Here is a 13,836-nt window from a genome sequence, read left to right on the forward strand (position 1 = left end):
CATGTTAAATAGAAGTTTGTTATATGGATGTTTCACTGTATTTGAGTTTGAAGGTTTTTATTTATTTATTTGGAGTAAAATGTAATATCAGAAAAACAGGTAGGTAATTAATTTAAGTATTAAGTATAAAATAATAGTTTTATTTAAGCCATTTTATTTTTATTTTATTTTTTTGTTTGATTTATTATTTTTGAGTCATCAGTTCTTCATTCTAAGTTTCTTCTCTCCTTCACGGTCCTTGGCCCCCGAAAACCAACGGCTTAAAATGCTCGAAATCTCTTTTCCCTTTGCATCTTCATGTTTAGTAGTAAGTGCTTCTGAAATTTAAAAAAAATTGAGTAACTAAAAAAGGATTGACCAACAGCAATTATAAATATTATAAACAGGGTTCATCATTTTTATGTCAATTATGTTTTTTTTCATTTTTTTTACTACATATTTGAGTATTTTTTTATTTTTAGAGCACAAATGCTATGCATATTTAAACCAGTTTGGGACATAAAATTATGAGCTCTGTTTATAAACAATGTTATAAAGATTACCTAGTAAGTATTTATAAGTGATGGTAGAAGAAAAGTTTAGTTTTTTTTGGCCATTAGTTTCCCTTCCAAACGCACTGTACATTAGTTGAACCTCTTTACAGATTATTTTAGGAATAACTACTGTAATGTTCTCACTTATTTTTGAAGAGGTTTTCATATTGAGAACGATAAAACATTTCTGAAAATTAACAATAAAAATTAAAAATGAATTAGTTACAATATTTACAAATTATAAGTATTCACCAATTTTTTGACAAGTTCAGTGTCAGTCTCTAATTGTCTCTCAAAATCTTTAAAGTCTTTCAAAGTCATTTTGGGCAAATCCATAATTGTATTGTCATTAAGTATTTTTTCGATATCTGTTGTTTTATTTGAAACTTCAAATAATGCTCGAGTTATTTTAGATTCTTCCTTAATACGATATTCAATACTTCTTTTAAGTGATTCTAAATCAGATTTTGTAACTGTTATAGCATTATCTGAAATAAATAGTACAATGCTTAATTTAACTGTCCACTATATAGATACTGTCTGTGTTTAAATTTTAATGTTTTATTTATTTATACCTGAGCGACCACATGTTGGGCAATGCTTCTTATTTGGTGCATATGTAACTACAAGAGAAAATGTTTATATTATTATAAATTATACAATGACTGTTAGTATTTAAAAAAAACTAAATATTTAGAATTTTGAGATTCAATTAATTAATAAAAACCATAAATATAGCTAGTACATTATATTATATATAATAATAATAATTTATTGAAACCAAAAATTTAGATAAGTTTAGTAACAGAATTTATTATCCTAACCTAACCTAACCTAACCTTTTTTTTTTTTTTTTTTTTTCCTGTTTGAACCGACGACGCCGCGGGAACTGCTCTCGCATTGCTTCCGCGACGCCGCCATCGTTTATTGAAAACAATATTATACATACATACGTGAGGGGTAGACGGGACAATACCCCGACTTACCCCTCGGACATGATACATTTATTTATGACTTGTTTAATTCTCAGGACTTCCCGAGCCGACCGAAGTCCGCCGCTCTGGAGTCTCGTTCGTACTGACGATGCGGTGATCGTCGTCCCTCCCGTGGTGTCATCGTGGTGGGATGAAGAGCGTGGTCGGTGACACCTCCGACGGTTTGCGTGGATCGTTGACTTTCATCGGTGAAACGCCTCGTCTTCTCGTTCGTCTTCCTCCTTGGTCGACATGATGGCTTCTATCATCGCTACCAGATGGTCGCGGTTCTTCATGGCCTGGACCAACAGCCGGTTTCTGGTGGTGACGTCTTCAGGCAAGTCCTCTGGAGAGGGGCCACACATGATGTCCTCGACGTCGCCGGCGTTCGGAGGTCTCCTAAGAATCTCTGTCAACCGGGCGCGATCGTCTTCCCATCTAGGACACACAAACACCGTGTGCTCGGCTGTGTCGTCAGGGTCCATACAGTAGACGCAATAGCTGTCGTCGGCTCTGTTGATTCTTGAAAGGTAGCTGCGAAAACAGCCGTGACCAGATAGGATCTGGGTGAGGTGGAAAGTCATATCGAGTTTCGGCCTTGACAGCCAAACCTAACCTAACCTAACCTAACCTTTTTTTTTTTTTTTTTTTTTTTTTTTCTGTTTGAACCGTAACTGGGCGGGAATTGTCGTTCGACATTGCTTCCGCCCAGGTACATCGTTTATTAAATAACGTCACATCAAGAACAATGGTTGCCTACAGGGACAATACCCCTGCATGCAGCCTCACAAAAAATTATTAACAATATTTATTTGCATAAAATGTAGATTTCTATTGCTGGTTGTCTTCATCTTTGATCCAGAGGTTCTTCCCGAGCCGACCGGAGTCCGCCGCTCTTGATAGACTCGTACATGACCGTGTTCACGAGCCGATCTAATTCCGCCGCTCTCGATGTCTCGTGCATCTGTTGGCTCACTGCCCACCACCGGCCGCCTGTTGCCTTGCCCGTTCCTCTCGTTCCCTGGTGATCATGATCCTCCCAATCAGCGTCGAGACCCTTTGCCAGTCTGCATTGGACCTCAGCATGATGCTCGTTAAATTCTCTGGCAGGAGCTGGTCGACGTCTAGGTAGACACAGGCTTCTACCCGCCATTGGTGGAAGGCGTCGCATTGAAAAACTGCGTGTTCCGCTCCGTCTGGAGCCACGCCGCAAAGCGCGCACCTGTCGCTCGCAGCCTTCCCAAATCGACGAAGGTATTCGCCGAAGCAACCGTGTCCGGTCAACACCTGACTTAGATGGAAAGATACTTCGCCGTGTTTCCTGTTCAGCCATGGTGCAAGTTCCGTTATCAGCCTGTGCGTCCACCTACCTTTCGCCGAGTTGTTCCAAGCCGTTTGCCACCTATTCATCAGCTGGTCCCTGGCTACGCTTTTCAGGATGCCTCCGTGAATTTTCTGACGCTCTTCGGCCAGCAGCGCGAGCGGTGGCATACCTGATACAACAGTCGCTGCGTCGTACGACGCCGTGCGATAGCAGCAGGCGACCCTCAGCATCACTCTCCTGTACACTGCCTCCATCATGTGCATTGCCTCGGCCGTTATGGAGGGAAACCAGAAGGGAGCTCCATATAGCAGCCGGGAGGTGACCACCGTGGCCAACACCTTTCTCGTACGCTGTCTTGGTCCCCGGAGATTGGGGAGTATCTGTGTGAGATGGCGACAGGTGTCCGACGCTCTCTTCGCTGCTAGCTCGGCGTGTTCCTTGAAGTGCAGTCTCTGGTCTACCGTAACTCCTAGGTACCTTACTGCTTTCTTCGACTCGAAGTGGTGTCCCCTAAACTGGACGGTCATGCGGTTGTGCTTATTTCGGTTTGTCAGAAGTATCACTTCAGTTTTTTCGATGGCTAACTCCAGCCCGTTGGCGGTCAGCCAGTCTGTGACATCGCTGAGGGCTTGCTCTAGTCTCTCCTCCAACAGGAAAGGGACGGGTGCCGTGGCCATCAACGCAACATCGTCCGCGAACGCTATTAATTCAACATCCGTTGGCAGTTGGATCCCCAGAAGATCGTCGTATAGCACGTTCCACAGGTCCGGTCCGAGGACCGATCCTTGTGGCACGCCGCAAGTGACGTCCACAGATCTGGCACTCCCGTCTGGCGCGTGGACAACAATTCTCCTTTCGGACAGGTATTGCCCTATAATATTAATCAGGTAAGGCGGGGTGTTCTTCCGCGCTAGCGCGTCGAGAATTTTGTCCCAGGGGGCGCTGTTGAATGCGTTTTTCACGTCGAGGGTTACCATGCCTACAAACAAGTTGTAGGCCTGGCCCCTCCCGTTTGCATTTTGTACGGCGGAACGCACCCTTGACATCGCGTCCAGAGTGGACTTACCCGGGCGGAAACCAAATTGGTTGCCCGCCTGACCAGTCTTCATGAGGTGCTCTCGCAGCCTACCCGTCAGCAGTTTCTCGAACAGCTTGCCCACCGAGTCAAGCATGCACAGTGGACGGTAGGCAGACGGGCTTTCCAAGGCCTTGCCCGGCTTGCGCAGGAGCACGAGGTTTGCGGTCTTCCATTCTGGTGGATAGTAAGCGTGCCTCAAGCACCCATTGAACACCGCTGCAAAGGACTGGGGAAAAAGACCGACCGCAGTCTTCATTACTTCATTAGGGATTCCGTCAGGCCCGGGCGCCTTCCCGTTCGGCAGTCCCCTCGCTGCCGCTTTCACATCATTCACCGAGAAGCATGCCCTGTCGAGGTCCTCCTGACTGACCGGTACGGTGTCTCTCGCAAACAGTGGTTTCGTAGGAAATAGGGTGCTGACGATACTGTCCAGTCTGCCTGGCAGGTCAAGCCCTGGGATCGTTCTTCTCCGGTTAAGTTTTTTCATGACAATGCGATACGGAAGGCCCCACGGGTCGTTATCAACGAGCTCGCACAGTTTCATCCAGTTTTCCTCCTTCGCCGCACGTATCATGATTACCAGGAGCTTGCGCTCGGACCTGAAGGCCGCTAGCTGCTCCTCGCACCCCGCATCGTCGGTCCTCTTCCTCAGTCGAGTGTAAATTCGCCTGGCCTTGTGACATCTTGCCCGTTGCTCGGCGATGCCCGCTGTCCACCAGGGTGCGGGGGGGCGTCTCGCCTTGCCGGACTTTGGCATGCTCGCGTCGCACGCGCGAGTCAGCCAGTCGACTACCTGCCGACACGCAGCCGCTGCAGTGGGTGCCAGGGACTGAACATCTCGTTTCAGTGCGTCGGTCAACTTTGCCTGATCCAGCTTCCGGTAAGCCCACCCCTTGCGAGCGCTCGGCTCTTGCCCGCGCTGGCCTACCGTATTGATGTTAAAATTGACGTATTTATGCAGGCTCAAGGACTCTTCGTCGAGGACCTTCCAGTCGTCAACCCAGCATGTCGCAGACCGCGTCGCGAAGGTGAGGTCAATGTGCGACTCCGACGCCCCCCTGACGAACGTCGGTTGACCCTGGTTACACACTGTCAAACCGAGGGAAGCAGAGAGGTCAGCCAGTGCTTTCCCCCTGTTGTCTTCTCTGGGGCTGCCCCATTCACGCGATTTCGCGTTGAAGTCACCGGTAATGATGGTCGGGCAGGGTGAGCCTCTAACACTCATTTCGAGCTCGCTCAGAAAGTCCTCGAAAACAGGCAGAGTTACGTTAGGAGAACAGTAGCAGCTGTACAGCCGGTAGCCATTCAACTGGATCCACCTGAAGCCCTGCTGGCTTGGTCCTATGATTTGAATGTGTTGGGAAGACAGGACGACGATCGCCGCTCGTCCGCTGGCGTCGGCGTACCAACCATTCTCCTCGTCCCTGTCACGGTATTGCTCACTAAAGGCAATTACATCAATGTTTTTTTCTGCAGCCGACGCCAGGGCAAGGTCCTGCGCCGCTCTGCACACTCCTACATTTATTTGCAGGACGCGAATCATTTGGTGGTGCATTGTTCCTCCGTCGCTCCACCCGAGCGATATGATCCAGCGCTAGGCGTGGATGTGGACGCTTGCACCACCCTGGCAAAGGCGCTTGCCGCGAGTTCAGTGGCACTGCAACCGGCCGCTTTGTGACCGGTCTCTCCACAGCGCCGGCAGCACGTCGTTCTGTCCGGACCATCGCATGCCTTCGACGTATGCCCGTAGGCGAGGCAGCGGAAACACCTGACTTTAGGTTCAGCCATTCTGACTCTGCAGCTGACCATGCCAACCCGCAGTCGGCCGGAGTTGACCAGTCCACGCGAGTCGCTCAGGGGGAGGGATACCAGTGCCATCTGGGAGCCGCCGTATCTCTTCCTTAGGCTTATCACCTTCACAGCCTCTTGACCAACGCCGGCAGATCTGCACACCTCTTCGAGAACATCGGTGGTGCTGGTCCACTGGTCAAGGTCTCGAACTTCTATCAAAGCCCTTTGTTGTAAGGTGCGCACCTCGGTCTCGGGGCCCGCAGACTTCGCAACTTCGGCGCGGACAGCTTCGATTTGTGTCTGGTCTCCGCGAACTTCGATAAGTAAGCCACCGGACTTGGCCTGTCGCATGCCCACCACACTGTCGCCAGTTATCGCCTGATTTACGCCTCCGCGTATCTTCATGGCGAGTGCTGGGAATTCCTCAGCTCCAACGTTTACCAAAATGGCTGACGGCCGTGCTCTGACCCGCGAACGCGTGGTCGTGGGTTTTGCTACCTTATCGGGCACTGGTTTCTGGTTCTTCCCCTTCCTCTTCACAACCTCCACCCAGGATCCGCCTTCAACAGCGTCATCACCGATATGGCCTTGCGTCGCTCTTATGTCGCTGACTTCCTGCCTAAGGGCCTTAACTTCCTGCGCAATGTCCGATAACAGGGATCTTGTGCTGTTATCTTCAGCCTGCACAGCAACCGTGGGTACTGCATGGGGCACTGCGTTGCCCGCTAATTCCCTTAGCTTCTCCGCCACGTTCTGGCGCTGCTTGCACGCACTTTTCGCCTGAGTGAAGGCCGTGATGGCTTCGGCTAGTGCAGCTTGTACAGGTTTGGCAACATTCTTGACGTTTCTAACAGCATCCAGTGCAGAGTACAGCCTTCTGCCAACTCTGTCAAGGCACTCCTTCTCCGTTATTTCCGACGCGTCAAACATTTCGCGGAGGCGTTCCTCCGACATATCCGTCAGGTTGACGTACCCTGGCTGAGTCGTCTTACTGCTGCTGCTGGCAATAAGCTTGTCGGCAAGCGTGGACTTTCCCGAGTCCGAGCCAGCACTCGACGAGGGTTGCATGGCGGTTGAGTCCATGCCGGGTTTTTGGATTAAAACCCCGCGTCTCCCCGCGGGGGGGGGGGGGGGGGGGGTTGGTCCGGTTTGCCCAAGCGCGTCGGAAGACGACAGAGCAGTGGCCAAATCCGAAGGTATCAGTCACTGTCCCTATCACTTCCCCTAACTCCGCTCCTGGGGGGGGTAGAGGGTCCGGGTCTTCGGGGTCCTGTCGGGAATCGTCCTGGTAGGTCAGGGGGTTTTGGGAGGGCAAAATTTTTTTCCCGAAGCTCTCAGACCAAATCCCACCGAGTTATCGGCAAAAAACCGAGAATGGGGGGGGGGCTTATGTTCCCGATGGGGGGGATATAAGCGTTGCCCCCTGGAAACGTCTAGGCCGCTTTCCCCGTAACCCTACGGGGATTTGCGCATGCGCTGCGGCCTGTTCAGTTTACCTCCACTGTGGAGGTGAATTTGTAGTTCCCGCCGAGGGACGGTTGGCGCCGTCGGTTTTGCCGCGACGGTTCGTCACACTGTGCGATTTGTTCCCCGGCACTTGTTCACGCTCGGACGGCTGTTCCCCTAACCCTAAACGCGCTCGAGCTGTTGTTCCGAGCGACAAACAGCTGTTTGTCGGGCGTCCACGTTTTCACTCGGGCGGCTTTGGGCGGCCGTGTGTTAACATAGGGGAGGTAGGTAAATGTGAATAACTCACCGACCCGACGTCGGACCTCGTCGGACGAGGTGTCCCTGGATTTGTCGCGTCCAGCTGCGCACTCTGAATGTTCGCGCGCGAACGTGCAGCTTGCCGTTCGCCTGCTATCCGCCGGAAACCAAGCGCCCTGAAAAACTGGGTTTTCCGGGCCCAGGGGGGGGGGATAGCTCGACGCGCGGTGCGTGAGACGCTTCGGGGGGTGTCGTACTGTTTAATCAGGCCGACTCGAAACCGACACCGGCCCGAACGCGCACTTTTAACGGAAAATTGTGTTTTGCGTAACACGGTAGCGCAAGACACACGTATAACGCTATATTTGCGTTTTCTCGGTGAAAAACTAACCGAATTGTACGCGGTTTGTACCGGTCGCTGGGGAAATTAATTCCGCGTCGATTGGCACTTTGCGCGTAAAAAACGGTGCACTATTTCCGGCGAAAACTCAATGACGAACGGGAGCGACGCAGAGACACGTCCGCACGACACGACAGCCACCGCTGAACTAACCTAACCTAACCTAACCTAACCTAACCTAACCTAACCTTACCTTTTTTTTTTTTTTTTTTTTCCACCGATTGACAGGGGCGGACTGTTTGCTTTCGCGTCACACTACTTACCCCTGTCAACCATCGTTTATTTACAAACTTACATCACAGGTCGGGAGGTGGTGGGCCAATCCCCCACTCACTGTCCCTTACAAATAAGTATACATGGTAACAGGGCTCTACCCCTGTAATTTTTGCTCTTCGAGCCACATTGTAGTTTGCCTTAACTAACTTAATCTGCAACAGCTGCCGTCTGTATTTTCCTCTCATCAGCTTCTTTCCTCTTCATGATTGTTGTGATGTACTTCACGATCGTATCCCACTTCGATTTGGACTGCAGCATGAAATCTACCATTCGCTCTGGTGTAGCATCCATCCCCAACTCCACTTCCAGATTACGCCCTAACCTAACCTCGCAGCCGATGAACGTGTGTTCAGCATCATCATGTGGGTCGCCACAGTACCTGGTACACCTAACCTAACCTAACCTAACCTTTTTTTTTTTTTTTTTTTTTTTTTTTTTTATTTTTAAACCGAGGACCAGGAGGGAACTACGTTAGTATTACTTCCTCCTGGCCCCCATCATTTATTGAAAAACAATACACACATAATGCCACCGTTTGCAGGGACAATCACCCTACTTACGGAGTTACAATCTATATTGTACAACTAAATGGAGGGCTCTACCCCTCCTGTTTTGGCCGATTGGCCTACAACAAATTTAACTTATACTAGTTGTTTGTGATTCCTCGCTTTGATCTTCTCAACCCAGCCAGTTTGGTGGTCTCGTGTTCCTCTTTGTCATTTCATGCTCCGCCTCGCTGCACTCTTCGCTCCTCTCGTTCTCGGCACATCATTATTCTCGTGAACAAGGAATTGACTCTCTCCCATGATTTTTCCGAGCTCAGCATGATAGCTGCTATATTCTCCGGCATCATGTTGTCCACCTCCAGATAGATGCAGGCTTCAGTTCTCCATTTGTGCCAGGCGTCGCACTGGAACACGGCGTGCTCTGTGGTGTCCGGCGTTATGCCACATTGTGCACACGCGTCCGTCGCCAGCTTGCAGTACTTGTGTAAGTACGTGCCGAAACACCCATGGCCTGTCAGCACCTGGGCTAGGTGATAAGACACCTCACCATGCTTCCTCAGGTACCATGCGGATACGTCGCCGATGATTCGGTTGGTCCATCTGCCTTTTCCCGAAGTGCTCCACTGATGCTGCCATGCGGTCAGCAGATTTTCTCTGGCTGCCTCTTTCTGGGTCCCCAGAAAGATACTCCTCCTCTCTTCTGCCAGCAGCTTCAGGGGGGGCATGCTGGAGACTACGGCCGCTGCATCATATGACGTCGTGCTGTAGCAGCAGGCAACCCTCAGCATCGTTCTCCTGTATGCCGACTCCATGGTGGCCATTGCTTCGGCTGACATTTTTCCGGCCCAGATAGGTGCTCCGTAGAGCAGCCTTGATGTCACCACCGTTGACAACACGCGTCTGGTCTTCTGCTTGGCTCCCCTGAGATTGGGTAGAATCTGGGCGAGGTGTCTGCTCGCCTCCATCGCTCTTTTCGCCGCTAGTTTGGCGTGTTCCATGAACCGCTGCCTAGGGTCGAACTGCACCCCGAGGTACTTGATGCTGCGGCTTGACGCGAAGCTGTGCGGCGGGAATTCAACGGTCATTGTATTGCGTACATTTCTGTTTGTGAAGACGATTGCTTCAGTCTTGTGTAGGGCGAGTTTTAAGTCGTTGTCGGTCATCCATGTCACCACGTCCTGGAGTGCCTTGCCGAGTTTCTCCTCGAGTATGAAGGGTACCGGAGCCGTACATACAATAGCCACGTCGTCGGCGAAAGCAATCAACTCCGTGTCGCTGGGTAGCTCGATGTTCAGCAGCCCGTCGTACATTAGGTTCCACAGGTCTGGTCCCAGCACCGAGCCCTGTGGAACTCCGCAGCTCATCTGTATGACGCTTGGCCCGCAGTCCGGCCTTTCGACTGTTATGTGCCTGTCCGATAGGTACTGGCCGAGAACGTTTTGCAGATACTTCGGGGCGTCGGTTCTTTCCAGGGCCTTGATGATGGCGGTCCAGGAGGCGCTGTTAAACGCATTTTGGACGTCCAATGTCAGCATGCCGACATACCGATTGTATGCACTTGTACGTCCGTTTGCGTTGCGTATTGCAGTTTGTAGCTTCGCCATGGCGTCCAGTGTGGATTTGCCCTCCTTAAAACCGTACTGATTTTCAGGTTGGTTCCCAGTTCTCCGTAGGTGGTCGCGGAGTCGCTGTGTTAACAACTTCTCGAATAGCTTGCCCATCGTATCCAACATGCATAGTGGTCTGTATGCAGACGGGTTTTCAAGTGGTCTACCTGGCTTGTGTAGCAGCACAAGTCTTGCCGTTTTCCACTCCGGCGGGAAGAAGGCGCTTCTTAGGCATCCGTTAAAGACCTCCTTGAAGTACCGCGGATGTGCTCCCACTGCCGTCTTGAGTACTTCGTTGGGTATGCCGTCCGGTCCAGGTGCCTTTCCGTTCGGTAGGCCCCGTGCTGCTGCTTTTACCTCGGTCTCCGTGAACATAGCCCTTTGGAGCTCCTCTTCACTGACATTCGCGATCGTTCTCCCAGTTGCGGGCCTGTGCGGGAAGAGCGTGTCGACTATCGAGTCGAGACGGCCTGGGATTTCCAGTCCTGGTATTGGCTTTCTGCGAGCCAGCCTCTTCATTACTATTCTATACGGAGTGCCCCATGGGTCACTATCGACCTGGCCGCATAGTTCGCTCCAGTTCCTATCTTTGGCAGTTGTTATTTTCACGGACAGCGCTCTTCTTTGTTGCTTATAGGTTTCTTTTTCCCGTGTGCTTCCTGCCTCGCCTGCCTTCTTGCGCTTGCGAGTGTACGACCTTTTTGCCTTAAGGCAAGCCTTACGCTGGTTAGCAATGTCGTCGTTCCACCAGAACGCTGGGCGTCTCTTGAATGTCCCGGAGACGCGGGGCATGCATGCATCGCATGCTTCGGTTAACCATTTGATGGCTTGTCTACACATGCTGGGAGCATCGACGGGAGGACTCGGTGCCCCGCTGTGCATTTTGTCCTTTAGTTTTTGGTGGTCAAACTTGCTGTACGCCCAGCCCTTCTTTGCCTGCTCGCGCTGTTGGCCGCGAGTGGTGGTTATTTTAAACCCTATGTACCTGTGTAGGCTCAGTGTTTCTTCCTCCATTACAGCCCAATCTGTTACACTTGCTATCGCCGTTTGTGTTGCCAGAGTCAGGTCGAGGTGCGACTCCGACACACCCCTAACAAATGTGGGCTGTCCACCCTCATTCCGGACGGCGAGACCTAGAGCTGCGATTAGGTCCGCCAAGGCTCGTCCTCTACGGTCCTCACTGGGGCTGCCCCACTCCGGGGACTTGGAGTTGAAGTCGCCTGACACCACCACAGGTCCGGTGGCTGTCCTTACGCTGACCTCGAGCCCGACCAAGAAGGCCTCGAACTCCAGGAATGTTACGTTTGGTGAGATATAACAGCTGTAAAGCCTGTAGCCTTTTATCTCCAGCCATCTGAAGCCAGGCGACGGCTGGCCGATTGCATCGACCGAGATGTTGCTCAGAACGGCGATGGCTGCCCTGCCATTCGCATCGGGAAACCATCTGTTATCCTCCCCGCGGTCACGGTGTTGCTCGCAGATTATTAGCACGTCTGCTTCTTTCGCGTTGGCCGTCGCAAGCGCGAGGTCTTGCGAAGCCCTGCATACTCCAACGTTTATTTGGAGGACGCGAATCATTCGGATGTGCTTTGGTCCTCCGTCGCTCCTCTCGAGCGATATGACCCAGCGCTAGGCATGGGTTTGGACTCCTGCAGCACCCTGGCAAATGTGCTCGCGTCGAGATCAGTAGCACTGCATCTGGCCGCCTTGTGTCCGGTCTCTCCGCAGCGCCGGCAGCACGTCGTTCTGTCCGGGCCGTCGCACGCCTTAGACGTGTGCCCGTAGGCGAGGCAGCGGAAGCATCGAACTTTAGGTTCAGCCGCTTTAACTCGGCAGCTGATCATGCCGACCCGCAGTCGGCCGGAGCTGACCAATCCGCGCGATTCGCTCAGCGGTAGGGATACCAGTGCAATTTGGGAGCCGCCGAATCCCTTTCTTAGGCTTATAACCTTTACAGCCTCTAGTAAAGCACCGGTAGTTCTGCAAACCTCTTCGTGGACCTCGTTGGAGCTGGTCCACTGATCGAGGTCACGAACCTCGATCAATGCCCTTTGTTGGAGGGCTCTCACATGAGCCTCGGCTCCACCTAACCTAACCTAACCTAACCTAACCTAACCTAACCTAACCCTAAAAGGAAAATTAGTTTTATAATTACTATAATAATATTAATTACCATTACCATCAACAACTCTTTTTTCAGTAGCAAAATTTAGTTTTTCACAAGACTGGGCTTTTTTTAAGGTTTTTTTCCTTGATAAATTTATTTTCCCTGCAGACATTAAAGAAGACATAGATGCATCAGAATGTATATTATCTTCATCTACAACAATACATTGAAAAACAGATTGATACAACTCCATAACTCAACTAAAAAACTACTATCTACTATCTTTCTTTGGCAATTCCAGGACTTACCTAATTTATGGTAAGAATGAACCATTTTATTTAAAGGTTTTATTCCTGTTAACAATAATTGCTTTGTTGACATCGAGGATGATTCAGATGATTCATTGTCAGAGAGTAACTGTCCATCTGTAAAACAATATATATACAAACTTAATAAAACTGTGCCAACTCAATTAATAAAACTAATAATAATGTCTCTTAGTCTTTAATAAATATAGAACTTACCTAATTGATGATCAGACCAGATTCTTTTTTTCAAAGACATTTTTTTTGTTAACATTTTTTTCTTTTCTGATGCTGAGGATATTTCAAATGATGATGAATCGGACTGTGACTGATCTTTATCTATAATAATATAAATAGATAATATTTGATTATTATACTTAGTGTAATTTAGTTATAAATATAGTTTAATTATAAAAACTACCATTGTTTGTTTTATGTTCTGTAATTGTGGGATTTAATTTATTAAAAGATGAAATGTCTTTCAAATGTTTTTGAAGCTCATTTCCAGATAGCTCTTTAGGATTACACTCATCTTCAGAACTGTTAGGCTCTTCAATTGCACTACTATGTATGACTGAATTTGAAAATCCTGGAGTCATTCGTCTGACACATTGCTCATAACTTCCTAAAATGTAAAATGAGATTAGATGCAAAACTTAAAAATACAATACCTGGTGCATATATATATTTTAAGTATACAACGACAAAATACAGATATATATTAAATATGTGCATACAAATTAATAAGATTACCAAAAATTTAAGTTAATATGTACTTATGCGCTTCGGTCATAATGCTGATACTGAAGCTTTTCCAAGATTTTTTGGGATCAGACAAACTTTTGCTCATCTTATCGATTAGGGCATATTCTTTTTTACTAGGATACTTGCAATACAATTTGCTATCCTTCATATATGTCCATGATATAGGTATAAGATCAATACAATGTTTACCATCATTTGTCTTTTCGTCGAACTGTATTACAACATGTGATGTATTTTTCTTATATTCCATACCTGTTACCAATCATGGAATAAGTTTAATAAAATAACAAATATAATATGAAAAATAAAATTATAACTTAATATTAATATTATTTTATAATGAAAAAAATACTGCATTTGTTTATGTTATACTTTTAAAATTTGACAAAACTATAACAATATTTTGTAAAAGTATAAGTGCATAATTATATAAAATAAATAATTATATACATGGAAGAATTTG

At 48.7% G+C, this 13,836-nt stretch overlaps 1 protein-coding gene across 1 annotated transcript; it reads right to left on the reverse strand.

The window, feature by feature from the left end:
• Window positions 1-124: 124 nt before the first annotated feature.
• On the reverse strand, window positions 125-13,623 carry LOC149059603 (uncharacterized). Its single transcript, XM_089217913.1, has 9 exons — window positions 13,385-13,623; window positions 13,030-13,229; window positions 12,828-12,947; window positions 12,612-12,728; window positions 12,370-12,516; window positions 1,109-1,156; window positions 786-1,021; window positions 543-720; window positions 125-317 (listed from the first exon to the last, which is right to left on the reverse strand). The coding sequence occupies exons 1-9, from the start codon at window positions 13,621-13,623 to the stop codon at window positions 199-201; spliced, it is 1,404 nt and encodes a 467-aa protein (XP_089074039.1). The 3' UTR covers window positions 125-198.
• Between the last annotated feature and the right edge of the window lie 213 nt (window positions 13,624-13,836).

Source organism: Diuraphis noxia, unplaced genomic scaffold (genome assembly GCF_037042655.1).
Source record: "Diuraphis noxia isolate RWA-SAM2 unplaced genomic scaffold, SU_Dnox_SAM2 contig0001, whole genome shotgun sequence".
Taxonomy (NCBI): domain Eukaryota; kingdom Metazoa; phylum Arthropoda; class Insecta; order Hemiptera; family Aphididae; genus Diuraphis; species Diuraphis noxia.